Source organism: Hydra viridissima, unplaced genomic scaffold (genome assembly GCF_058129835.1).
Source record: "Hydra viridissima isolate aposymbiotic clone 2 unplaced genomic scaffold, HvirCarnegie_v1 scaffold_1, whole genome shotgun sequence".
In the NCBI taxonomy this organism is placed as follows: Eukaryota; Metazoa; Cnidaria; class Hydrozoa; order Anthoathecata; family Hydridae; genus Hydra; species Hydra viridissima.
Window position 1 is genome coordinate 30,592,686 of NW_028324300.1, and position 27,500 is coordinate 30,620,185.

Sequence of the window (27,500 nt, forward strand, 5' to 3'; positions counted from 1 at the left end):
TTAAGTCTGATTTAAAAATTTCGCATTATAAAAAACAGCGCATATTCTGTTTGTTTACAAAAAATGATAATATTTGTTTGTATTTAACCGAATAAATTAAAAACGGAACAAATATAATGGAGGATTTGTGTTTTTCGTTTAGATTTCAAATTCACATTTAAAATGAAATGCGGCAGCACTTAGAAATGTGCTACAAGAATATTTTCATAACAAAAAATGTTTTTTAGAGTAAAAGGAACAATATTTGATGCAGCTAGTAGCAGAATTACATATTTTGAAAATTTGTTTAATATTGTGGCCTACCCTAATATATATATATATATATATATATATATATATATATATATATATATATATATATATATATATATATATATATATATATATATATATATATATATATATATATATATAAAGTTGTACACACATTTTATACATGTTTTAGGAAAAATATTGTAACAATGGGAACACCTGAAGCACCAAAACCTAGAAAATCTTTTTTAGAACTTACTAGTAGGATGAAACGAAAAAGAACTCATAATCTTCAGAGAAAAGAACTGGAAGAACTTCAACATGCTGTAAAAAGGCTTGCATCTAATCCCTCTACTGCTCCCAGGTCTAATTTATATGGTCCAAATTTATCATTGCATACTTTTTGCAATTTGAGACTAACAGACAGAACATGGGCTGAATTTAAAAAAATTGTTACACAAAATCATCATCTTGTTCCTCCAGGTTTAACCAAGTTAAAAGAATACAAAAAATTGACATATCCAGAGCAGGTGAAATATTCAGAAACTGAAGTAAAATGTTGTCTATTCAATATGATCAAACATTGAGCTTCTAGAGTGTTTGAGTATCTTTTGGAGGATGAAGATAATTCTATTAAATTTTTAGCACAAGAGGAACGTGATAACATATATGTTATTTGCAAAGTGGGTGGTGATGGTCAGAGTGACCAATCTGAATTTCAGAATGCAGCAACTATGAAGAGAGGTGTGGATGATTCCACTGTGTATAGTATAGTGTTTGTACTGTTGGAGATTCGAAGTGGAAAAAAGATACTATGGAGAAATTGTAATCCAAATAGTCCAGATGCAACCCGTCATCTTATGTTTGGTTTTGCCAAAGAGACTGCTAGTTTTATTCAAGAGAAGTTTGAACATTTACAAAATGAAATTTTGTCTTTAGAGAATTTTAAGTTTACACTTAATGAAAATACTTTTGTTATAAATTCGAGTTTGTCAACTATTTATACCACAATGAATGATGGTAAAACACTTAATGCTGTGGTATCAAAAATGCTTTAAAAAAGTATAGCATCTCAGTGCTGTCATGTATGTCAAGCAAGTCCTAAGGAGTTTAATTTGGAAACCATTTGGAATAAAGATAAAAATGTAGACAAGAATATATTGAAACTTGGAATTTGCAGCCTTCATTTGTGGATATGCAGCATGGAGTGGGTTTTCAATACTGCTTACAAACTTCCAGCAGTGAAACAAGGAAGAAAAATTCCAGCAAAAAAACAGCCAAGAATTTATTGTAAACAAAAAAAAATTCCAGCAGTTATTCAAAATACAATTAAAAATAAGGGTGTCTTTTGTCAGGAAGGGAAGTGGTCATCCAACACTGACAATGTTGCACAAAAATTCTTTAATAATCCATCTGTGACTAGAAGAATTTTAAATTTGAATACCACTATGATCAAACTATTTAGGGACCTGCTCGTTGATATGAATAGTACAACCGCAAGACCGGATGTGAAAATTTTCAAGCAGAAATCTGAACGTCTGTTTGGTCTCATTTCTAATGATCAGTTTTTAAAAGCCATGCCAATGTCACAGTCTGTGCATAGAATGGTAGTTCATGGTGTTTCTTTTATTAAATATTTTAAGTATCCAATAGGTTCTTTGTCTGAGAGTGCCATTGAAGCCAGGAACAAAGCCAACAAAACTGCATGAGTAGTTCATGCACAATTAACTTCTTTTGCGAAAATACTAGAGATACAGCTAATTTTTTATTTATGACATCTGACATGTACCTATACTGTAAGAAGAACAAAATGCAAGAGGTATAAAAGATAGCATTAAATATTTAATGCTATCGTTTAATTTTATTAATGATACATTTTAGGTGCTGGTGGTAGCCAATCTGATATTTCTGAGGTCTTTTCACATAATCAAAACAGTATGTTTTTTTATGTTTGCAAAAAAAAAACTAATTGTTAGAAAAGTTCAAACATAAAAATCCTAAACTTTCATGTTTGAGGAAATATTGCATCAATTGACATCAATTTGACTCAATTTTGCCATATGTTTTTGTTTTCCTTAAAAAGTGTCTTAAGTCCTATTTCTTCTTAGGGATGCATAGTGCAATTCTTAAAGGCTTATTGTAAATATTTAGAATGAAACTTTTAGAATGAAAATTTTAATTTTATTTCAATTATATCTATTTATTACAGTGAATAGTTTTTTCTTGAATGTATAATTATTAGAACTAGAATTTGATAATAGACAATTTCTATAATAAATAGTTTATATCTTAAACTATACTATTTATTACAATAATGAAACTTTTTAAAATTTTCATGTTTGTTGTTAAATAATTTTAGGGAGTCAAAGAGTAATGGTTTGTATTAAGAAAAGAAATCAAGGAAGCATCATTAAACCATGCAGCTTGATAAGCAACTTTTAAAAAACGGCTATTTTCATAACCACATATAATGTTAAAAACCTATTTTAGCATCAGAACCTCTATTCTGCATTTGAGGGGAATGGAACTTCTGGAGTATTTATTTTACTTTTATTTATAATAAAATACTTATGTTATTTCTATTTTTATTTAACATGAAAATATAAGTGGAGACTAAAAATGCCTGTAACCCCTAAAAAAGATAAACTGATATATCAGACTTAAATAGAGACTTAAAACTGATATATCAGTTTTAAATATCAAAAACTATCAGTTTTATATCTTTTTAATCAAAAATCGATTTCGTCTGGATAAACCAACTAAAAAACCGGAATGAAACCGGTTTTAAAAAAGATCGGACTTTTTTTTATAAATATATATGAAAACAAACAATATCTCATAATTGATGCTTTGTTAAAAAAATTACTTCAAAATGTTAAACAGTTCTCTAGTTATAAGGCTATTTCTTTTTTTTTTTTATCAGCGCAACGCATAGTGATGCAATGGAAACATCTTTTTTAATTTATTTTTACCTTTTTTGTTTAAAAATTCTATTAATGACCTGAGTCATTACCAAAAAATCAATAAAAGTACTTAATTTCCAACAAAAAAAAATTCTTTTCTTTTGAAAAAATAAGCAGAAAAGCTATTACCTATGAAGATCGTGTAAAAGTGGTCATTTTCACCAGGAAGGTAAATCCGCTAATGAAATTGAAAAAAATAATAAAGCGCTAACATAGTTCAGTGCTAACAATCATCAAAAGATTTAAAGAAATGAAATCTTATATTGATTGCCAACGTTCTGGAAGACCGCGTTTGACGACACCCAATGATCGCCTTTTAATCAGGTTGGCGAAAAATCGAACCATACTGCCGCTTGAATTAACAAGGGAATGAAAGCTTTCAAATGGACATCAAGCATTGGCATCACTTGTGCATAGGAAACTATTAGCTAACAATATGTTATGGAAAAAAGCTGTTCTAAAACTGCGACTTAACAAACATCATATAAAAAAGTGAAAAGAATTTTGCCAAAGCGTGAAAGAATGGTCTAAACAAAAATGAAGGACAGTAATGTTCAGTAATGAGATGAATATTGAGGTTGATAACCGAAAAAAACGAATTATGATTCACGGGCAGTCTACAGAAAAATGTAACCTTGATTGTATTGTTCAAAGAACAAAACAAGGTAGCGGGTCGGTCAGAATATGGTGCTGCATGACATATTATGGTCTCAGTATGTTTAAATTATTTGATGGTCAACTCAACACTATTTATTACGTTGATATTTTAAATAACAACTTGTTAACATCAATTGATGCACTTGAGCAAAGTGTTCCATTCATTTTCAAGCAAGACAATGCACCATGTCACAGGGCTAAAATTGCCTCTGAATGGTTTGAAAGCAAAAATATTGAGCGTCTAACTTGGCCACCAAATAGCCCAGATCTAAACTGCATTAAAAATCTTTGGAGTTGGCTTGATAAAGAGATTGCCAAGAAAGCACCAAGGAGCTTTGAGGAGTTGCGCAGTATTTTACCACAATACTTGGAAATGTTCCCAAACATATTTTAGAGAATTTAATAGACTCAATGCTAAATTGTATGAGTGATTAAAAATTCATGGTAGAATTACACGGAATTAGGTAAAAATTACCATTTTTTGTTCTATGCTTCTTAACTTTTTCACAATTTTTTTTAAATAAAAATTACCTATAAAACATTAAATACATTTTTTTTATTTGTTTAAAAGTTTTTATCATTATTTTTTTACCAGAAAATATATTCGGTTAAATAAAAATTTAAAAATAAATATAAATTATGATTTGTTTTTTTGGTGGTTTTAAAATTTTTCACAATACTGTATTACTATTATTATCATTATTATTATTATTATTATTATTATATTATTATTATTAATATTATTATTATTATTATTACTATTATTATTATTATTATTATTATTATTATTATTATTATTATTATTATTATTATTATTATTATTATTTTTATTGTTATTGTTATTGTTATTGTTATTGTTATTGTCATTGTTATTGTTATTGTTATTATTATTATTATTATTAATATTATCATTATTATTATTATTATTATTATTATTATTATTATTATTATTATTATTATTATTATTATTATTATTATTATTATTATTATTATTATTATTATTATTATTATTATTATTATTATTATTATTATTATTATTATTATTATTATCATTATTATTATCTTAATATAATTAGTACAAAAAAGTTTAATGTTTAATGTTTAATGTCCTTTCGTCATTAGTTACTAGGCTTTGAAAAAGCGCGTTCTCTAAATGCACGCGGCCATAGGAGAAAGATCTTAAGCGAGTTGAAACTTTTTTCCTTTTGGAATTTAATTATTAGTTTAGATATTACATAAAGAATCATATTAAGATAAATGATAATCGTTAAGATCATATTATGATTGAAGTAAGTATATAAAATAGTTATATATACATTTTTATTAGCTAAAGTAGAAAGGATTTAAATTTTTATCAGAAAAAGTAGAAAGGATTTTAATCTTTTAAATCGTTTGTATTTTGTTTGTTTTAGCTTTTCTTTTAGCAGTTTTATTTTGTTATTTTGTTTTTTAGAAGGAAAATAAGGGTATGGATGTTATTTAAAGTTATACTAATGCTATTTCCATAAAATGGTTATTACTACTTTGAAATTATTATTACTTTGAAATTTCTGTGATGCTATTAACTATTATTGTTCTTTTTTAGAAAATTTAGAAAATAAATTAAAATTTTGTGCCAACACTGACATGGCATGTCACACGTTATAGTATGTAAATGTTAAATTTTGTTGTGAGGATTACAGTTCTCATGAAAAATAAAAAAAAAAAAAAAGGTAAAGAGTATTGTTTGTAAATATATATTTTGTATCTTTTTAGATTTTCTGGCATCATTTTTAAAATTTTTATTTGCACACTTATAGCTGTTTTATCAATGTGTTTTTATAATCATGTAAAGTGTTTTTTTATTGTTTGTGTATGTGTTGATATGTGTTATATAATTGTTTTAAAAATGTGTTTAAATATGTATTTGAGGTATATATATTTAACCTTATATACATATTTAAACACATTGTGTTTATAGTTGGTACATATGTTTATATTATGTTGTTTCCGTGTTTTCAAAGTGCTGTGAGTTGGTAAACGTGTAGAGCAAGATTTGTCAACTTTGCCAGCCAAGTGATGTACTTTTAACAGAGGGTTACATGATAGTTTTTAGTGTCAAACTGTCACTGCTTTAGGTCTTGCTGTTTTCAAGCCTTTATTTTTAAAGATTATTCTAAAAATACATAATAACGTATTTTAATAACATTTTGCGTAATGTTGTTACTTATGTTTTGTTATATATGAATATTATCTTACTTAAGTTATATTATATACATATATTAACTTATGGTGTGTGTTGTTGCTGTGATGTTTTTTTGTTATCTTTTGAGTTAATAGACATTTGGCTTAACTTCATGTTTGTGTCTGTTATTAAAAATGTTAAATAGGTAATTTTGTTAAAAATCACTGCTTTTAATCATTTACTAAAAGCCAATACAAATTCTTTTGCTATATATACAATTTGTTTTATATCAATTTGATTTTTTGTCTTTAGCGCTGTTTACTACATGATTTTGCTATAAATATTTTGGAATCATGATGTTCCAGCATAAATTGCTATAATCGCTATCAGTCTCCCTTCACATAATGAAGTTGCAGTTGTATTTGTTGGTGTACTACCTGTTTCCAGGGAAGATGTTGTTTACCCAAGAGGTCATCCTCTTAAAACTCTATCAAGTATGTCAGCCAACTTAGATCCTATGGTTTATCCTCTATTTTTTCCAAAGGGTGATGCTGGTTGGCATAATCAATTGGTTCACAACCCTGAACGTGCTACATTGGTTAGAAATCATGTTACATTTTCTCTGTATTACAATATAAACTTTCAGTTAGACAATTTTTTTTCTTCACTCTTTTATGGCAAAAAACTGTTTCAGCAATATGCTATTGATGCGTATGTTAAAATCAAAGGCCAGCGCATTGCTTTCATCAGAAATAACCAAGACAAACTGAGAAGCAACCAGTATAATGTCTTACATGAGCATGTAAAGAGTTAAATGCAATTGATAGGTTGTTAAAAGATATTTGCAACAACAACTTTCCGTTCTGAGGAAAAATCATTCTTTTTGGTGGTGACTTAACGCAAATTCTGCCTGTTGTGAAAAGAGGACAACCAGCTGAGATAGTAGAATCGTGTATAAAATGTTCTTTGCATTGGCAATTGGTGCAGAAGCTTGCATGAACTGAAAATATGAGAGTACAAGATGGGGAAGGTGAATTTTCCCAATGGCTACTAAGTCTTGGGAATGGAACAATACCTGTCAAAGAGGAGGATTCTTATAAAAGATGCATTAAAATACCAAATCAGTGCATTATTAGAGAAAATAAATTGATTGTTGAAAAGATTTTCGGAGATGCTGATCAAAATGATTATTCTAAATGCGTGATTTTAACACCAACTAATGTTGATTCATTATCAATCAATGAAGAAGTGCTTGAATGTCTGCCGGGTGAGGTCAAAATTTATTTAAGTGCTGATCAAATTGATACTGATGACCTTAATGAAAGAAATGACTTTCCTGTTGAGCGTTTGAATAGTTTAACTCCTTCAGGTATGCCACCTCATTGTTTAAAATTGAAAATTGGTTGTGTAATAATGCTACTTAGATATTTAGATCTCAAAGCTGGGTTATGCAATGGTACTCGTATGAAAGTTTGTGCTCTTCAAATAATTATATTGATGCAGAGGATTTGACAGGTGTTTCTGGTGGTAAACAGGATTTTGTTCCTCAAATTCAGTTGGCTCCATCAGGTTCTAATATACCTTTTGTTCTGAAACGTCGTGAGTTTCCTGTCAGATTGGCTTACTCAATGACAATTAATAAAAGTCAAACATTTAATAGAGTTGGGGTATATCTCAAAAAAACCAAGTTTCTCTCATGGTCAACAATATGTTGCATGTTCAAGAATGAGAGCACTTAATAGTTTGTTTTTCAAAATTAATAAACATCTCATTCAAGGTGTGGTAGGTGAAAAGTGTTACACAAATAATGTTATATTTTCTAATGTTCTTAATTTATAGTCTTAAGATTTTTATTTTGAAAATTTACTGTTTGTAAGTTGTGAGCACATTTTGTTTGTATAAATTTATTATTTTAATATATATATGTATTTTTTATAGTTTTTGATGAATATATTTGTCATTTAATATTGTTATAAAATGTGTTTATATGTGTTATATAAAACCATATTTGTTTATAGTTGTATATATGTTTAAATTATATTGTTTCCATGTTTTCAAAGTGGTGTGACTTGGGATTATGTTGAGCATGATTGATAACCTTGCCAGCCAAGCGATGTATTTATAGCAGAGGTGTGACTTGGCAGCATTTAGTGCCAGGCAGTGTTACTGCTTTAGAGCTAGGTTGTGTTGTGTGGCCTTTTTAATTATTCTGGAAACACAATGTCTGTTAATGTTTAGCGTAATGTGTATGAGAGAGTATGCAACCTTGATCTTTTAAGTCTAGGGTGTTTTAATGTCCTAAGTTTGAAGTAATTGAATAACAAATATTGAATATAAAAACAAATATACTTTATGTATTTATATGTTTAGTAAAAAAATAAATATAGTTAACTTTAAATTGGTTTTCTAATTTTGACTTTCATATTTTAATTTGGTTTGTTATTTTCGCTGGATTTTAGGATCAAGAGTGTAAATATTCTATTATTATGTGTTATTGTTGTGATGTTTTGTGTTCAAATTCATTTTTAACAATAAACAACTTCATGTTGATGTCTATTGTTAAAAATAAATGATAGGTAGTTTCATTATTGAAACTTACTGCTTTTATTTATTTACTTAAAGCCAAGACAACATTTTGCTAAAAATGCAATTTATATCTTTATTTGATTTTATATATATATATATATATATATATATATATATATATATATATATATATATATATATATATATATATATATATATATAACATCCAGAAATTTATATATTATATATATATATAAAATTATATATATATATATATATATATATATATATATATATATATATATATATATATATATATATATATATATATATATATTAGAATTGTTAATCCTTTTGTACTTTGAAATATATTAACTGCCATGTCAAAATAGGTTACTAGAAATAGGTAAATCAATTTTCAGTTTTTATGTGGTGGTTTTTTTTTTTTTTTTGGTTTTTTGGTGGTTTTTTTTGTTATGGTATTATAATTCCTTTTTTTTTTTCTTTAAGATTTACGATTGACGCATTTATACGATTTATAAAAAAAAACTGATGACCTTTTATTGTAAATTTTTGTCAGTTAAAATGATATAAATATATGCAATTAGTTCAATTTTTAAAAATCTTCTCTATTTCATTCCTAATTATTTGTTTTACGTTATTTTGGGGATCTTTTTGAACGGGGGGGGGGGGGGGGGGGGGGGGGGTTATAATTGTAGTTTTGCGCATTTGTCAAATATCTAGTTACTTAAATTTTATAAGGTGTTAAACTAATTATCTTAGTTTGCATTTGCAACACTTTTGAGGAAAGAAAAAATTGTTATATATATTAAAAAGAAAAAATTGTTATACATGTAAATCATTGTTTTACATTTTATTATTCTGGTAGAAGGTCTTCATCAAAAACTTGATAACTCTTAATAAAGATAAATGTATTCTCCTTACCACCATCAAGGCAAAAACGGGGAAGGGAGGTCCTTTATTAGTGTCAAATTGTTAAAGAGAATTAAATTTCGAGTAACAAAAGGAATTTTTAATAAATGGTAGCAAATAACCGTTTACTAAAAATTATTGAAACAAAGAGGCCATATATAAAAATGGTCAGATTAGTGCCATAAATAGCAATAGTCAAATGGTCAGATATTTTGAATAAATTTATTTAGTTGTGTGCATTTAACGTTTTAAAGACAATTTCCTTTGTTAAAGAAACATGTATCAAGGGGATGCCAAAGAATTATTAATTCATGTAAAATTTATGTTCGCTTTATATTAATCTTATTAATTAAAGTTCATGTTATAAAAATATAAAACGAATTTAGCTTTACTTTTTCGTCAATTTAAAGCATGATGAAGTGTTATTATTTTGTGTCAGTAACTAAAAACGTATTGTGTTGAACTTAGTAATGTTGAGGAAAATGGTTCTTACACTGATATGACCTATTTCAGTTGTAAATTACTCAAATAATGTTAAATAATTGGTAAATTATTTTACCTCCGCATATTTTTTCATATGAAGACGTTATTCTAAAAGGGTAATAGTTATGGTTTTGCAACTTTAAATTGTGGAAAACAGCCACTATAAATTAACAAACCGACCATAACCCGTATTACGGGTTGCTTTTTTGCTAGTTATTATTATTATTATTATTATCATTATTATTATTATTATTATTATTATTATTATTATTATTATTATTATTATTATTATTATTATTATTATTATTATTATTATTATTATTATTATTATTATCATCATTATCATTATTATTTATCATTATCATTATTATTATTATTATTATTATTATTATTATTATTATTATTATTATTATTATTATTATTATTATTATTATTATTATTATTATTATTATTATTATTATTATTATTATTATTATTATTATTATTATTATATTGGTATTGGAAATTTAACCAAGAAAAAAACAATTGGGATGAAATGCGTTATGTAGTTGTACTTTTATTGTCAATTCAAAACTTAAATTATACAAATTATATAACAACAGTAAATTTTACTTAACAAAATAAATTTTGATACTTTTTACCTTGCAATTTTTTGATTTATATTAAATATATATAGGGCTTGTTTTTGGTTTCATTTTGCACTCCTACAAACTCTGCTTCTGTATTAAAAAAGTTTTAAATCAAAGAATTAGAAAGTTTGAAGTTTATCAGAATATTTCTCAGCTCATTCGTATGGATAAGTATGAATCTATTAATCTTTTTAATGATTAAAATTTTTTAAATTCATCTGTGTTTATTAGTTATCAATCCAAAACAATGATTGTTGTGAAATAAATGCTAAACACCAAAAAAAATTTTTTTCCTAATATTCTGAATATCTCCTTATCATGCTTTAAATTGGATGAACTGACAGTTAAAACGCTACAATTATTGTAACAGTTATTAACAGTAATAAATGCTATAAGATAGAACGGGATTTCAACTTCATAGTAAAGTCAAAAATATATTTTTATAAATGAAAAACATTTTAACTGTTGTTACATGAAGTGTTTGTAATTACTGAAGTTGTTACTTATATTTGCCAATTTATTAGTCACTTCTACAATTTTGCAGATTTGGAAATCTATGAAAAACTTCAGCATTTACAAAGCTGAAGCAGGTAGTTGTGATATTTCTTACATCTTTATTAACAACCAAGAAGCAATTTTTTAAAGTAATTAGGAAAAACATACTTGAATATGAACACGACGTCCTTCTTTTATAAGCTTATATAAGATTAAACCAATGACATCTTGAACAGTTGCTGTAGCTGAAATAAAAGTTGCAGAATTTTTTTAAAAGAAATCTTTTTTTGTTTTAAAACCATTACGGATAATCTTTAAAACATTACCTACAAATTCAACATGCATTGGCTCTGACCTCTCTGACTAAAAAAAATACATTAAATTTGTTACAATGGAACACCAATTATAACAATTTTTCTTTTTGATCTTCAAAAATGATATCAAAGCTTAAAAATTATGGACTTGTTAAATTATTGAATTAAAAAATCATATAAAAAAATAAGTAAAAATTTAAAAATGATAAAAGAAATATTTTAGTTTTATGGCTATTATCTAAAGGATTGCCAAGCATATTTTAATATAAAGCTTAATTTTTGAAAGGTATTTTTTCAGTTTTAGCAACAACATCCCAAAATAGAGGCTATTTAAATTTCAAAAAAATTCAAATAATGAATATTAATTATGATTTTTATTAGTGCTACGAACATTTATCAAATATTTTTCATGGATATCATGGATGTCATGGTATCAAACAGTTTTCATTTGATCAGTGAACTTCAAATCATTTGAATTTATCAATTTTTACTATAAATTGAAGAACACCAGCTTTGCAGAACTCCAACTGATACTCAGTATCTTTCAGTAACAACATTATCATTTTAAGTATCATAAATACAATGTCACATAATCACATATAACAGAATACCTCTGTAAGTAAAAATGTTATGAAGATGTTGACAGATTTTGTTTCACATGTGCTTCCCATTCCCTAAAAAAAAAAACTATACATTTAAATTTATATAAGAATTTTTATTAGGGGTGGGAGTTAAGGTTAGTTTTAGCCTAACTAAAATTAGTTGACTAACTTTTTAGCCTAACTAAAATTAGTCAACTAACTTTTTAATCTAACTAAAATTAGTCAACTAACTTTTAAGTCTAACTAAAATTAGTCGACTAACTCTTAAGTCTAACTAAAATTGGTCGACTAACTTTTTAGTCTAACTAAAATTAGTTGACTAAAGCAAGATTTAGTGCTAAAAAAAATGAGCAACCTATACTCATAATTAATATTATGTTCATAAATTATATGAACATAATATAAATTATGACATATAAAGCAATATAAAGACATTCATTAAAGCTTATTGTTTTGTACATAATATAATTTGTGACAATTAGGTAATAAAATTGTTTTGTTTGTACCAAGCATTACCCCAAATTTTCTTTTATTGAATTAAATAAAAATTGGTTTGTTAGAAGAACAACTCTGTCAAAAACAGCTGATATTTTATACTGAAAACATAATTAGTTATTAACATTTTAATAATAATTTTTAAAAGAAAAACAAAATTGAGAGTTTAGCAAGATATATGTTCAATTACACAATATAGAAATAATGAAAAACATTCATTGCCTAACTGTTTCAATCTAATTGTTGTCATTGTAAATATCTGCGTTTTTATGAGTGTAGAACAAAATGAATTAGATATTATACCTCAAAAAATTATTGCAGGTATTATATAAAGGAAATCCAAAAATGCTTCTGCACATAACACATCTTTCAAAAACATGGCACCATTTTTTTTTTTATAAATTGATTTCAAATGTGTTTTATAATTTATAATTCACTTTAATTAGAAATTGAAAAATCCAGATCTGAACCGCTTTTCATTGAAATTGACAAGTACTTAAGAATAACGGCGGACTAATTATTCCAGGTGTATATGTAACAAACCTTTCTCCAAAAACTTGAAAAACTCTGAAAATCGACCTTGAAAAAGATACCCTGGTGATGTAAATTGTAACTTATAGCAATTTGTTATTTAAAAAAATGGCGCTAAAACCAATTCACAACTAATACATAACAAGATTTTAGTAAACCACTTCAAAACTAACACATAACAAGTATTTTTTGGGTAAAAGTAACAATATATTTTTCGCAAATTAAAAAGTTAGTTGACTAAATTTAGTTAGACTAAAAAGTTAGTTGACTAATTTTAGTTATGCTAAAAAGTTAGTCAGCTAATTTTAGTTACGGTTTTTTTAGTTAAGTTAGTTACATTTTTTTAGTTTTGGTCACAACACTAATTTTTGTAAGAATATTTTTAAATTACTTATACTAATACTTTTAAATATCAAATTCTCAAAAAAGGTTATTGTATAATTTTTTATTTTTCTATTTCATTATTGATTTTTAAAATATCAAAAAAAATCTAAAACTTAATGTGAAAAAAATTAACTTTTTTTATGAGAAAAAAAGATAACTATGTAATGTTTGTAAGTGGAAACTGCTATTTTTCTGATCCAGCAATGACAGTTGCTTCAAAAACCATTCAAAAAAATTAAAATAACTGGTTTTACTTTTAAAACAGTTTCATTTTTTTAAATATAAATGCCGACTATAACAAGTTTAAAAAAATGTTGAAAATGTCAGTAAAAACAACACTTTCAACCATGTTTTGTAGGTTAGTATGTAATTAAGAAGATAAAAGTGTATACAGAAAATTAGCTACACATAAGTGTATTTATTCAAAATATTAGGGTACATACAGGACCCACATAAATTCTGATTCTTTTGTAGATTAGTGAATATGTCAAACTGAGTATGAAATTCCACAAGCTTTCTGTGCCCACTGACCAAAGGTATTCCACAATATGTTAAAGCCATCAAAACTAGTTTTGTTAAAAGCCTGAATAAAGATGATGCCAGCACAAAGCTGGTAATACTGTTGTTTTTTTCTAGGAAGGTGGTAGCAAAATATGATATATGGTAGCAATATGTCTACCTTTTACTTTCCAGTAAAGTAAGAGAGGTGTTTAGTAAACCAGTAAGTTGCTGTAAAATTGAAAGAATCAAAATTGTTGGGACAAATACACTGGGATAGAAAAGCTTAAGAAACTCTTGGTACAAAGTTGAACTGTTCACTAGTGCATGCACTGTATACTTAAATAAGGTTTGCAAAATCAATCAATTTATGAGTGTTTGAACTGATGGTTATAGCCCATTTTAATAACTTAGATAGCTTTGGTTACAGAAAAATAAACTTAAAAGTATCAATTAGGTCATTCACCAAGCTTTATGAATGACATTGGGATAATTGAATGGCATCATCTGGATTATCATAAATAACACATAACTTCATCAGCTCTTGTTGATCAGCTTGCATATGCTCTAAAGTGTGTTGTGACAATTGAAGAAATCTGATCCAAGTAATTGTTTAATCCCATGGATCAGTTTATTAAATATCATTGTGCAATTCATGTGAAAATATGTTTTGGAAAACATTTTATTTTGCTATTATAGCGCTTTTAAAATTTTTGCTTCTTGTGACTTCAATCCTCAAATCATTCAATGCATAAGCTATGGTTACCTCCCTGTGATATAAGCAACCAGACATGAGAAGTGAACAATTGAATTGCAGCTGAATACTTACATAGGCAGCTGTCATATGACTAGTTTGGGATGAAGTCATAAAGACATATTTAAAGTTTCCTTAGGGGGCCTGTATATCTATATTTTAATGTAACTATAATTTAAGTAGTTAACATACTGTTTAACAAAAACCGGTACACAGAAAAAGTTTAAAAAGCTCAGTCATATGTCATTAAACTTTAATAACTTTAAAAAAAGATTAAATTACTCATCTTTTTAATTACTTTTAGTTACTTTTAAACTTCCCAATAGAAACCAACTTGGATTTGCTAAATTAAATACCAATATCAACAAAAATAAAAAGAGTTTATATCTTAATACCTCTCCATCAAATTTTGTATATATCAGCAATGGGTTAGATTTATTACTCAGTGAATCTTTAACAAGTTGGCTGAACAATGAGTTTTTACTGGTAATTTGATTAGGGATTTCCTTTTCCATAAACATCTCTTCCTTCTCTTTACCTTAGAAAAAAATCAATTTAAATGTGTTTACAGGTGTGTGTCATAAAATTTATTCTTATAATTTATTATTTAAAATTTATTTTTAATATACTTATCAATTTTGTTTTGAATGTATGTATGATATATTTTATTTTCTTGAAAGAATAAAAAACTATTCTTAAAGATTATTTGAATGAAAATCTTTTTTGAGGACTTCTTTAAACTAATGATATTCAAGCTAACTTGTGTCTTGTGTTGTGTTATACTAACACAACTTCATTAATGGTTATTATATGTATCACTGAACTACATAAAAGTTTATTAAAACACAATTTCTGCTTGCAGCATACAAGATACATCACTGAGCTACATGCAATCTATCATTTATGCAAAAATATAAACTCATTAGTGGTTTAATGAAACTAAAAATGTTGCTCAGTTGTTATTTGGTAAAAAGGTTTAAATGACTTTTTCTGGAACTTTTAAAAAAACAGAATAACAGGTCTTCCTTTCCTTTCCTTAAAATAAATTCAAAACAAAAATAATAAAATAAAAAAATTGATGTTGAAAAAAAGGGAAATTAAATAGTAAATTTATATAGCATAAATAGTTAACCTTTCATGAAAGCTTTTGCATAGCATAGATATAACCTTTAGTTCAATGAAAAATATGTGAACTTTATTTAAAGTAAATTCTACTTTTGCTTATTCAATTCTTTTTCCTTTTATTTAACCTTTATACTTTATTTACTACAATATTTGAGGATGTATAATTCTTTATCAGGAAAAACTCTTCTAGCAAAAGTTTGTGATTTACTTTTGCAGAATACTTCATAGCTCTAAAGTATAACAAATAAACATGATAAGATAAGTTCATATTGAAGACTATCAAAAAAAATTCGACAAAATTTTTACCAGACATAATCAATGCCTCTGCATTATCTTTCCAAACAATGCTTTTCACTTGAGATGGCTTTTGACTAAAAAGTTAGGTGAAAACATCAAAAACAAATTATTTAACAGACTTTAATTTTTCCTGATCAGAAAAAAATTTTATTCTTATAAAATTGTACTTGTTGATGAACAAAATCAACAGGATCAAAGGGTTCTAACAACAGCATATCAAAGGATTATTACAACAGCATGTCAAGTTGATATTCAAAGGTATATCAACTTGATATGCTGTTGTAATAATCCTTTGATATGCTGTTGTTAGAATCCTTTTTGTTTTCAGGTGCTCTTTAACTATGCTACTTAATCTAAAAAATAGTCTAATAGACAATCTAATAAATGTATTCAATATTATTAGATTTTTTTTTTTTTTTGTAAATCTATATTAGAAAGATTTATTAGATTATTTTACCTACTTTTTATTTGTACATGTGTGAATATATTATATTAACTATTTGACTTATGTTTTATCTCTTTTAAAAGTCAGTTTTATGTGTGTTACTAATAAATCTTTGTAAAATTCCACATTAATTATGTGATTAGTTTGTTTCTAATGTTTTTATTTTGTCTTTTCTTTATCTTATCATTATTCATTACATTTAATTATTGAATTACTATTTGCAATATATTTTTGTAACACCCTTATTAACACGAAATACATTTATATTGATTGATATTAGATTGATAAAACATCTAATATTTATATTAGATTATCTTAACTATCTATTATTTATATATAATTATTTATACTAATATTCATTATTTAATTATTTTATCTGTTAGATAGATAAAATAATCGAATAAATGTGCTAATAAATTTCTTAACATGATATAAGATTTTGAAATTACATAACATTCTTGTTTACCTTTCATTTTTTAGTGTACCAAACAAGTGTGCCATAGTGTTCTGTTAACTCAAAGTTAACATTCAAGTTCTGATCCTAATCATTTAAGTTGAACTATAGGTGGATTAATCTTTTTTTTTTTTTTGGTTAACTGGCATCTCACTTTGTGTTATGGGCAAGTGTAAAATTGACACAACTATTTGAAAGAACCTACTATACCTAAAATACTTAAGTTTTGCTTAAAATGTTATACAATAAATAAACAAATATTTATTTAACTTTTATTTTATCCAAGCAATTTTATATGCAGTAAAAAGTTGCTATAGAATGTGATAATCATTAAAAATAATAGTTAAAGGAAAATTGAGCACTGTCTTATATAATGAAAATTTTTTTAAACATGTTAACACTTTTGGGACAGTTACTAAACCATTGAAAACATCCAGAAACTAGAAAATATCCAGAAAAATATTTTTTAGTAGAAAAATGAAACTTAACATAACACACATCTAGTTCTATAACGCCAAAAGTGCAAAATAGTAAAATCACAGAAAACAAATAAACAACATTTTAAAGCTAATGTAAAATTACTAGCAACCTTAATCTTTTTTATTAAAATAAAATTAATAAAAAAATTTTAAATTATATTATAAAATGTTGTTTCTGTGTTTTCCCTGAACTAAGTATGCAATATTTTAAGTTTATTAACTTTTAAAACAACAATAACAGCTAAATTAACCTTTTTGTAGACTTATCTCCACTTTCTGTTTTTGGAGTTCTACCATAGACTCCTGGACTTACTGAAATATCAAAAGACTGAGAAAAATCTGGGTAGCCATTTCTAAAAAAAAAAAAAAAAAAAAAAAAAGCCAAACTTTGTTTAAAAATCTCAAATCTTCTTCTTAATTCCAAAATTATAGCAGTTTGAAAAAGGGATTGAAACACCCTTACTTTCCTTACATTCTAACACTATAGAATTTAGTATCATAAAAAATATATTTAAACTAACTTGAAAAATTCTATTGAAAACATGAGCCATTTTTAGCAGGACTCAGAAATGAAATCAGAAATGAGATACTATAAATTATTCAATTTTTGATGTGAACAAAATGCTCATGTGAATTGATAGCCTATTTTTCTTTTTTCTTTTTTTTAATTTTGATCTAAAAGTATACAAACTACTGAGAGTTAAGGTCTAGAACTTGGTGAAATATGTATTTTGACATAACTTTCATCAAAACAGCAGGTGCTTATTCAAGAGGGCTGCTTGTCAGAAGATTTATGGTATCAACCACAACTTAGTCTTTCTTTCAGAAAATATAATGGAGAAAAGTCAATGATGCATTCCCCATATTGCCTAAGTCATCAGAAACCAAGTTTTTATGTATGTAAAAGAGAATTAGTAGTAGCAATGAACAGCTAGTACAAAACATTTAATGAAAGGTATTTATAGGCTGGCTCTCTGCATCAACACTCCATTTTTTATAGATAATTGGTTAAAACACAACTGCTTTCATGTAAACAACAAGCTATTTTTTTTTTTGCTCTAAAAAATTATTAAATTAAAAGTTGATTGTATAAACCTTTTGGTTTATTTTCAAATGGTCTGAATCTTGAACATAATCAAGTTTCAGACCATTTAAAGAGTTTCAGATGTTTACTAAAATAGTAGAAATAAGTGTTTTCCAGAATAGAAACAATCAATAAAAAAAAAAGTTGCTGATAGTCCATGAAAAAGTAGGAGAACAAGAAGAATGTTTTTTTTTTTGTAACATTTCGAATTATTTGTTCTAGTAGTTTATCTGCAAAGTAACTATGAACAAAAATTGAGGTATGTAATATAGCAAGATACTTAATTATATTATAATACTTGATTCAATTGTTATATGCATACAAGCAATTATTATCGTATGTATACATGCAATATTACATGCAATATTAATACCCTTCTTCATTGTTTAACTTTCCAAAGCGCTTGTGCTGCTTTGATTTCAAAATATCTTCTTCATCTTGAACAATCACCATTTCACACATTCCTAAGTTTAGAGATAAAAAATTATTATTATTATTATTATTATTATTATTATTATTATTATTATTATTATTATTATTATTATTATTATTATTATTATTATTATTATTTCTATTATTACTATTATTATTATTATTATTATTATTATTATTATTATTATTATTATTATTATTATTATTATTATTATTATTATTATTATTATTATTATTATTATTATTATTATTATTATTATTATTATTATTACTATTATTATTATTATTATTATTATTATTATTATTATTATTATTATTATTATTATTATTATTATTATTATTATTATTATTATTATTATTATTATTATTATTATTATTATTATTATTATCATTAGTAGTAGTAGTAGTAGTAGTAGTAGTAGTAGTAGTAGTAGTAGTAGTAGTAGTAGTAGTAGTAGTAGTAGTAGTAGTAGTAGTAGTAGTAGTAGTAGTAGTAGTAGTAGTAGTAGTAGTAGTAGTAGTATATATTTGTTACAACAAAAGTAAAAATAATTGACAAAATACAACTTTCCTTTGTGAAAGTTGCAATATGAGCTTTGTGAAGCTCATATTGCAACTTTCACAAAGGAAAGCTGCAAGTAACATTAGTACTTATTGAGGTTCGCTTTAAAACTGTTGACAGTTGGAGAACTGATTACTTTATCTGGTAACATGTTCCATGCCTTGGCAATGCGATTGTTAAAAAAGTGGAAACGAGATAAATTGTTGCTGTACTTCTCACGGTGAAGTCTTTCTCTGTGATTTGTTCTTGGTGGAATTGTGATGAGGGGAAAGTGCCAGTTGACTGTGTCGATGTTATTAATAATTTTATATTTTTGGATGAGGTCACCTCTTTTACGACGTTCAACAAGAGAAGGTAGGCCAAGTTGTAAACATCTGGACTTGTAGTCTAACTTTTTCAGTTTGTATTAATTCTATAGTTTGTTCATCTTTCACCAAATGAGGGTTCCAAGCCGGAATTGCAAACTCAAGTAAAGGACAAATGTAGGTGCAATAGAGTTGTTTCCATAAAAAAGCATCACGAGATTGGAAAGTGTGTATTAGGATGCCTAGCATTTGATTTGCTTTACATGAGGCGATGATGGATTGGGTTTCTACTTTAAGATCATTGGTAATTTGAATTCCCAATTAATGCTCAGAGGTGGTTGCTTCCAATGTAGTTCGAGTCGTAATTGAACAAGGGCCTAATTACTCCATTGAGTACTTGAAAGGAGTTAACTTTTTTTGACCAAAGTGCATGACCTTGCATTTCTTTGCGTTTAACTCCATGAGCCAAGATTTAGTCCAGTGAACAATTTGGTCAATATCTGATTGGAGTTGAAGTTGAGCGGCAAGTGAGTTGACAATGCTTAGGATTTTAGTGTCATCAGCATAAATCTTACAACTGTTTTCTTTGCTTATTACATCAGGCAGATCATTGATGAAAATGACAAATTAAATTGGACCTAAGACTGATCCTTGCGGAACTCCACTTGTCACAGGTAACCAATTCGATTGAGTGTCACTAAGGATGACTCTTTAAAACCTGTTGAGTAGGAAAGCTTTTATCCAATTGAGAAGATTGCCTTCGATTCCATACATTTTTAATTTGTGAAGCATTTGTTGATGTGTGACTTTGTCAAAAGCTTTTGCAAAATCCAGAAATATGACATCAACTGGTAGTTTTCTGGCTGTATTTCCAATCAAGAAGTCCATTGTTTCCAGGAGATTTGTAACACATGCTTTTTTTTCTAAAAATCCATGTTGACTATTTGATAAAAGATTGTTTGATATTAGGTGCTGCATAACTGCCTTCTTAACTAGTTTCACCATTATTTTACATGGAATTGAGGTGAGGGATATTGATCTGTAGTTTGATGGGTCGATTCTAGAGCTCTTCTTAAATAAAGCTGTTACATTTGATTTGGACCATGAGCTTGGAAGTTCACCATTGTTAAATGACTTTTGAAAGATGAGAGTAAGTGGAGAAGACATTGAGGTAGAACAAAAGCGTAAAAGGTGAGGACTGACATTGTCTACCCCAAGTGATTTAGATATATCTAGTGCTGAGAAGTCCATAAGGGTGGCCAGAGTATCGAAAGATATGTTATTGAGGATTGTGTTAGTTCTACGATCAAAACAGGGAAGATTGTCATTGGATGGCTCTTTGCTGAAAACTGATTGAAATTGATTGTTAAGTGAATTGGCTATTGTAATTTTTTAGAGCTAATGATCTCGCTGGAACTGGTGATTCGCATAGATGAGATCTGATTTATTACAGAGCGTTTACTATTTATGTATGAAAACAGTCTTTTAAGCTTACGCTTATCATTGGCAAGGGCAATTTCGAAGGATTTCAGAGAAGAACGACTTAATTTTTTAACGAGCTTTCTAGTCTCTCTATATTCCACAACCAGGGATGTGATTTTCCATTTTGAACTGACGTTATGAGCCCAGAGCGATTTTTTAAGTCGAATAAGAGATAATAGTTCTTTTGTTATCCATGGTTGTTTTTTGGGGGATGGTTTGTTCGGCATACGAGGGATGAATTGATGACAACATTCTTTTACGTAATTTTACGCTGGAAACCAGTTTGTAATGCCAGGTGATAGAACAATCATATTGATCAGACAAACTGAGTGGAGGACCGATGTTAACCTCACTAGCATGATCTGGAGAGTCACATATTATTAGATCAAGGTTGTTTGTCATAGGGCGATTAGCAGGTTTGAAAGTAGGGACAGTGACAATTTGGTGAAGATGACAATCTTGAAAGAGAGAGACAAATGAAGAACTGAGACCAAATTTACTAGAGGAAAAGACTGAATTGGAATTATTATCATTATTAGTATTAGTATTATTATTATTATTTTTATTAATATTATTATTATTATTATTATTATTTTTATTAATATCATTATTATTATTATTATTTTTATTGTTATTATTATTAATATTATTATTATTTTTATTAATATTATTATTATTATTATTATTATTTTTATTGTTATTATTATTAATATTATTATTATTATTATTATCATTATTATAATTATAAGTATTATTATTATTATTAGTATTTTTTTTTTTTTATCATTATTATTATTACTATTATTATTATTATTATTACTATTACTATTACTATTACTATTACTATTACTATTACTATCACTATTACTATTATTATTATTATTATTATTATTATTATTATTATTATTATTATTATTATTATTATTATTATTATTATTATTATTATTATTATTATTATTATTATTATTATTATTATTATTATTATTATTATTATTATTATTATTATTATTATTACATATATCCTTTTAAACTCTTGCTGTCATTTTTAAATTATTAACTTGTATTAATAAAAAAATAAATTTTTACGCTTTTCTCATTTTCAAGGTTAACCCAAAAAAATTAAAGTTTTAAAAAATACGAAGAAGAGTATTTCTTCTTAAAGGTAAAATCTTAAAGGTATAGTAAAATATCATAGCTACAATAAAAAATTGTTAAAGATTATACATGGCAAAAGATATTCATAGTGCTTCATGATATTATTACTTTTTGGTTAAAATGATTAGTTGATGTAAAAATGCTAATTATATTTTTTATATACACACAGCTTAATTTCATGAAAAGACACTAACTAATATCACCTATTCATGAAATTGGAGTTATAAATCTATACAACAGTACAAAACAATATTAAATTACCTGTAAAGTCACTTGTGACACAAGAATGTCGAATATGGTTGGTAACCATTTGAGGGTTATCCCAGAACATGTCTTAAAAGATTACATGCAAAAATAAATGAATACATACATACATACATACATACATACATACATACATACATACATACATACATACATACATACATACATACATACATATATACATTGGAGAATACATACTTTACATGAATTATATGATTATATTATATGAACACAGATGATATGATTATGCACATTATGTAAATACATACATTAGCATCCTTATTAACAAAAAACAAAATAATAAACAACATGGACTACTATGATACATGGCCTTAAATGTTGAAAAGTATATGCTCCTAAAACTTTAAGAACCATTCTCTTATTCTGAAATATAATTGCTGAATGTGTCTTTGATGTTACTTCAAACATTGGCTTAAGATCTTAAATCTTTGTCTTCAGTAATGTAATCACAAATGATGATGATTTAAGTATTATAAATACATGTTTAAAACTCAATAACTCATATGGGAGACATCTAAAAAAAATTTTTTTTTCTTACATGTTGGACAATCTGCAATTTAAAATCCAGATGATATACAATTTTTTTTTTTAGGAAATCATAAATTCAGATAGAAAAAAAAATTTGTATTGGAAATGGCTAGTTCACATTTTTTTATTAGTAAATCTTGATTATTTTGTTTTTAATTCAAGAAGCATCAAAATCCTTAATTAAAGAAAACTGGCGTGCTTGATTTAGTCTGCAAATGCAACATCTAAGGCTGTATATTATAATAAGCCATATAAACGGCGAAGATTAAGTAAAAAATATTCAATTTTAAAAAATCTTTAAAATATTCTAACCTAGAAACTTTAAAACTAACCTATCAGTTATCTTTTGATTTAAATTTTTAATGACACGAATACGCAAGTGAACACTTTTGTTCTATTAAACTCTTTGACCTCACCTGAGTTCATTGTAATTTTAGGTGTACATTATATTATATACAATATATGCATTTACCATTGAGACTGTAATATTCCCTACATAAGTAAAACTTAGTTACATTTACATATACCTTTTAGATAAACGATAAAATTAGCGTCGTAAATCAAATGTCGTAAAACAAGTAATAAATCTGTAATTAACGTTTACACAACATCCGAAATTCTTAAAAATTTTCAACAGGGCTGTAAATACAGGGCAGGTTTCATCTTTCTGTCTTTTAGTCTGAAAACTATAACTTTCTAACTGTAAAACTGAAAGTTAAAACTTTAAGACAGAAAAGTATCTAAATAATCATTAAGTTAGTTAGAATCCAATTATCATAAAATACCTTAATTTATTTGATAGAAACTGTCGAAATCATCTCTTATTTTTAAACCTTATTTACAAATTATTTGACGCCTTAGAAACTCAGCAAGATATGATTCAAACATTGGTTCACACTGTTCCGCGTTGACAACGAGACTTCTGTTTTCCTCGAAACCATGTATTTTCTTTTCACTGAGTGTGAACCTTTTAATCATTTGGATCTAAAAAGCTGCTCTCATATACGATGACATCATAAATATAAACCCAATAGTGGGGCCAAAACCACTCATTTTAGTGTTGGATATAGTGGGGGGAGGGGACTTTTTTTTAGGAACTTTTTTAAAATAAAGTATATCGTTTAAAAAAGGGCACTGGTCAATAATCTAGAATAGAAGAGCACTGATTGACGATTGTACTTTTCCGGACTAGCTAGATAATGCACACAAGTTATAAACACGTTTTTTTTTTCGTAATTCGCTATCAAGAGGATATTATTCAACTTCATTGATTTTGCTTTTTTATTTACAGTCTGTGACATGTTTTTCCCTCCATTTTGTGAAGTTTTTGTTTTTTAATTTGTTTTTGTTATAAAAAAAACACAGAAGTTTATTTGTAAAATATTTCTTTCATTTATTTATTAATTTTAAAAAATTTTCTTTAAAATGCATCTCACAGTTAGCAAATATGATATGACCCCCCGATAAGTTTGAGCTCAGTATTTTTTATTGAAAAATTCACAAAATCTTTATTTGAAAAATTCACGAAAACAATAAATACCTTATTGAACTTCATTTCTGGTAACTTCGATCCAAACTTAAATGTACCCATAAGCGTTCAATGCAGATCCTTAATCCAATTGAATGATTCAATATTGCTCTTTAATTTTTTCTGACATTTAACACATGGTACAATTTGCTCAAACATTAAATTTATAGAAAATGGAATTTTTTTTTTTTTTTAGAAAATCCTTTAAATTATTTAAAAAGCTTACATAGAAAATGAATCATAAAACAACCATCCTTATTGGTGGTTGGTGGTTGGTAGTTGAATGACAAAGTTCTTTTTTAAAACGCTTTTTTTACGACTTATATATTTTCAAAATTCACAACACAAATAATAAAATATAAAGATTAAATAAAAAGTAAAGATTAAAGTGCAGTTTTAATGAAATTTTTAAGATACATTCAAATACACTTATTATACGAGTTTTAAGTTATAACTTAGTTCATGAAAAGTGGTCTGTTATGTCAACTTACACCTGTTGCTAGTGATATCTGGTAAATTTGTCTCTAAAAGCAAAGTTCATGAGACTTGTATAACTCTAACATAAGTATGGGATCTTTGTGATCTTTGTGAATTTTTCCAATTTCAAAATTCCTCTCCGAGTTTCATAGTTGGTGATTGATACTTTGAATTTAATCATTAAAGTTTAAGAAGACGAGCTTATACACGAACAATATAACCTTTTATTAATCTCTCCAGACATTTTTTGCCCACCTCTCTGTAGCCTAATTTAAAATTACAAAATTTGACTTTTTTATTTCTTAAAAAAATAAATGGTTTCTTTGCTAGTTTGAGTGCTTCTAATAAATTGGCACAACGTAGTCTTCATTTTGTTGTGCCAGCACTTTATTTTTTTCAAAATTCAAAGTTGAAGACCATTACTCGAATCGAACTGGATTTTTCTCAAATCAAATCAGATTTTTATGAAAGAACCAAGAAAACTATTAATACAGCATTGTACACATTTCACTCAGATAGTTATTTCCCACCTTTTTTAAAGGAATTTAGTGGTAACATGCAACAATTAAAAAACAACATAAAACTTTATTTTCCAATATGGAATGCACTAATAAATGGTTTTAGCTACTCAATATTAATTATTCTGACTGTCCTCATCCGAATTTATTTTCTTTGAGGAAGTTTTTTTTTCTTTGAGGAGGACTTGCATTGAAAAATAGTTTAAAATAATGTTATGAACATCAGCAGTTTTTTTACTTATTAATACTATCAATACGAAATAATAAGTAATAATATTTTTATACACATGCAAAATGTAGTAAATATGCGGCTACATTAAATACAAAATTTAAATGTTTTAAACATCTGCAGAGGTTTTTTAGATAAATCACTTCGGTATTATTAGTCAACGTGGTTTTTTCTCTTGCATTATTTTTCTTAAGTTGGTCATATAATCTTTCAATAGTCTTTTAATAAACCTTTGGTTTTCAGAATTTCTACTTAAGCTATCCTCATTTGCTTGAAGTTTTGATGATTTTTGGAGTTGACTTGCATGAAAACTATTAGAAGTTTTACTGAATGCATCTTTTGTCTTAAATTCATCTCCTATCTTGGATCCATTGTCTATTTTCTCTTCTTTCATTAAGAAAAGTCTCTTTTCAATAACACTGCGTGGAAGTTCTTTTTGGAATGATAAATTTGTGCTAGTTTTCGAGATTTCAACGGAATTTTTGTCAACATTTGAGTTATTTTGTAATATAATTGAGTGATTATTTACTTTGTTTGATGCGCCGGTTAATTCAGATTTGTTGTCAACGCGTTCATTATTCCTGTGTGTAAATCGGTTTTTTAGTTTTTCTAAAATCTTCGTTTTCGGCTTTGCACTCCATTTTTCTTTTAGTGAGGAAATCCAATCGGCTCTCTTTTTCATGAAATACTGTTCCGTTAACTTATTTATTGATTCTCGAACGGCTTGAATAGTGTCAACTTGAGCTTCTTTATTTGTAACATTCCAACCTTGTTTATAAAAACTGTTAATGACGCCACCACTTATGCCTTCAGTTAAAGCATGAATTAATTTATCAACATTCTCATTACCAAACGTACTTGGCAACTTTAATAGAGTGCGGTTGTTCTTTTCTTCTTCTAAATTAGAATGGCATTTCTTTGAACAATTAACTTTTCTGAAATCTTTTGGTGAAAGCTTGGCCATCTTGATGAAAGTTAGTTGCTGATACAAATGTTGCAATTTAACTTCCAGCAATTTAAAATTATTTAAATTCGTATAGTTTAACTTGAAACCATTGTCATCGGAGCTTTCATAAAATACTGTAATGTTTTGATTGGGTTTTTTAGGAAGGAAATTGTTAATTCGGATTTTTTTATCAGTATTTTCATTAATAGAAGCATTAGTAAAGTTCTTATTACTAATATTTCTATTTATATATATTGATGAAAATATACCGTGAATAAGATTATCCTTTCCGATGCTATTTGAATGATCATCTGTGTCCGTATCATCATTGTTTATATTGGATCCTATATTGAAATCCCTTTTGCTGGGAGCCTTTTCTTCCATGATTTCAATATCGTTTAAGTATGTTAGCTGATTTAAATGGTTGATATGATGGCGAAGATCTTTGATGATCAGCTCTAAATAGTCCTTAATTACTTTTACGTTTGG

At 26.5% G+C, this 27,500-nt stretch overlaps 3 protein-coding genes and 1 pseudogene across 11 annotated transcripts in view; 2 read left to right on the top strand and 2 right to left on the bottom strand.

Moving 5' to 3' along the window:
• LOC145192391 (target of rapamycin complex 2 subunit MAPKAP1-like) overlaps positions 1 to 25,009 on the bottom strand; it is a 33,229-nt gene extending 8,220 nt beyond the window's left edge. For 2 of the 7 annotated variants that reach the window (XR_016454573.1, XM_090094176.1), the window contains exons 1-9: positions 24,854 to 25,009; positions 22,762 to 22,833; positions 18,938 to 19,028; positions 17,732 to 17,833; positions 16,112 to 16,176; positions 15,076 to 15,218; positions 12,028 to 12,090; positions 11,429 to 11,465; positions 11,271 to 11,347 (exon numbers count right to left, since the gene is read on the bottom strand). Coding sequence is in view for 4 of the 7 variants with exons in the window: in XM_090094176.1 (XP_089950302.1) it covers positions 11,271 to 11,347; positions 11,429 to 11,465; positions 12,028 to 12,090; positions 15,076 to 15,218; positions 16,112 to 16,176; positions 17,732 to 17,833; positions 18,938 to 19,028; positions 22,762 to 22,831 (648 nt within the window). In the remaining 3 variants the exon portion in view is untranslated. Of the gene's footprint in view, positions 1 to 11,270; positions 11,348 to 11,428; positions 11,466 to 12,027; positions 12,091 to 15,075; positions 15,219 to 16,111; positions 16,177 to 17,731; positions 17,834 to 18,937; positions 19,029 to 22,761; positions 22,834 to 23,323; positions 23,540 to 23,645; positions 23,935 to 24,853 lie in introns of those variants that run through there. The other 5 variants (XR_016454571.1, XR_016454570.1, XM_090094173.1 and 2 more) reach the window with 5 other exon arrangements.
• LOC149894446 (uncharacterized) lies at positions 486 to 1,425 on the top strand (annotated as a pseudogene).
• LOC149894447 (uncharacterized) lies at positions 5,240 to 8,341 on the top strand. 3 transcript variants are annotated; one of them, XM_090075632.1, is made up of 2 exons: positions 5,240 to 5,584; positions 5,876 to 8,341. In XM_090075632.1, the coding sequence occupies exon 2, from the start codon at positions 7,045 to 7,047 to the stop codon at positions 7,546 to 7,548; it is 504 nt and encodes a 167-aa protein (XP_089931758.1). In that variant the 5' UTR covers positions 5,240 to 5,584; positions 5,876 to 7,044; the 3' UTR covers positions 7,549 to 8,341. The 3 variants fall into 3 exon arrangements, with proteins under 3 accessions (XP_089931758.1, XP_089931771.1, XP_089931764.1); XM_090075645.1 differs by having other exon boundaries at positions 6,349 to 8,341; XM_090075638.1 differs by lacking the exon at positions 5,240 to 5,584 and having other exon boundaries at positions 5,632 to 6,241; positions 6,349 to 8,341.
• Positions 25,010 to 26,047: 1,038 nt separating the features above from the next.
• LOC149894448 (uncharacterized) overlaps positions 26,048 to 27,500 on the bottom strand; it is a 2,347-nt gene continuing 894 nt past the window's right edge. The window contains exon 3 of the mRNA XM_090076237.1: positions 26,048 to 27,500. This exon is cut by the window's right edge and continues 191 nt beyond it. Within this exon, the coding sequence (XP_089932363.1) occupies positions 26,223 to 27,500 (1,278 nt within the window). The 3' untranslated portion in view covers positions 26,048 to 26,222.

Excerpts from the sequence above, each read along its gene's own strand:
- LOC149894447 (XM_090075632.1), top strand. The coding sequence starts at position 7,045 with ATGAGAGTACAAGATGGGGAAGGTGAATTTTCCCAATGGCTACTAAGT.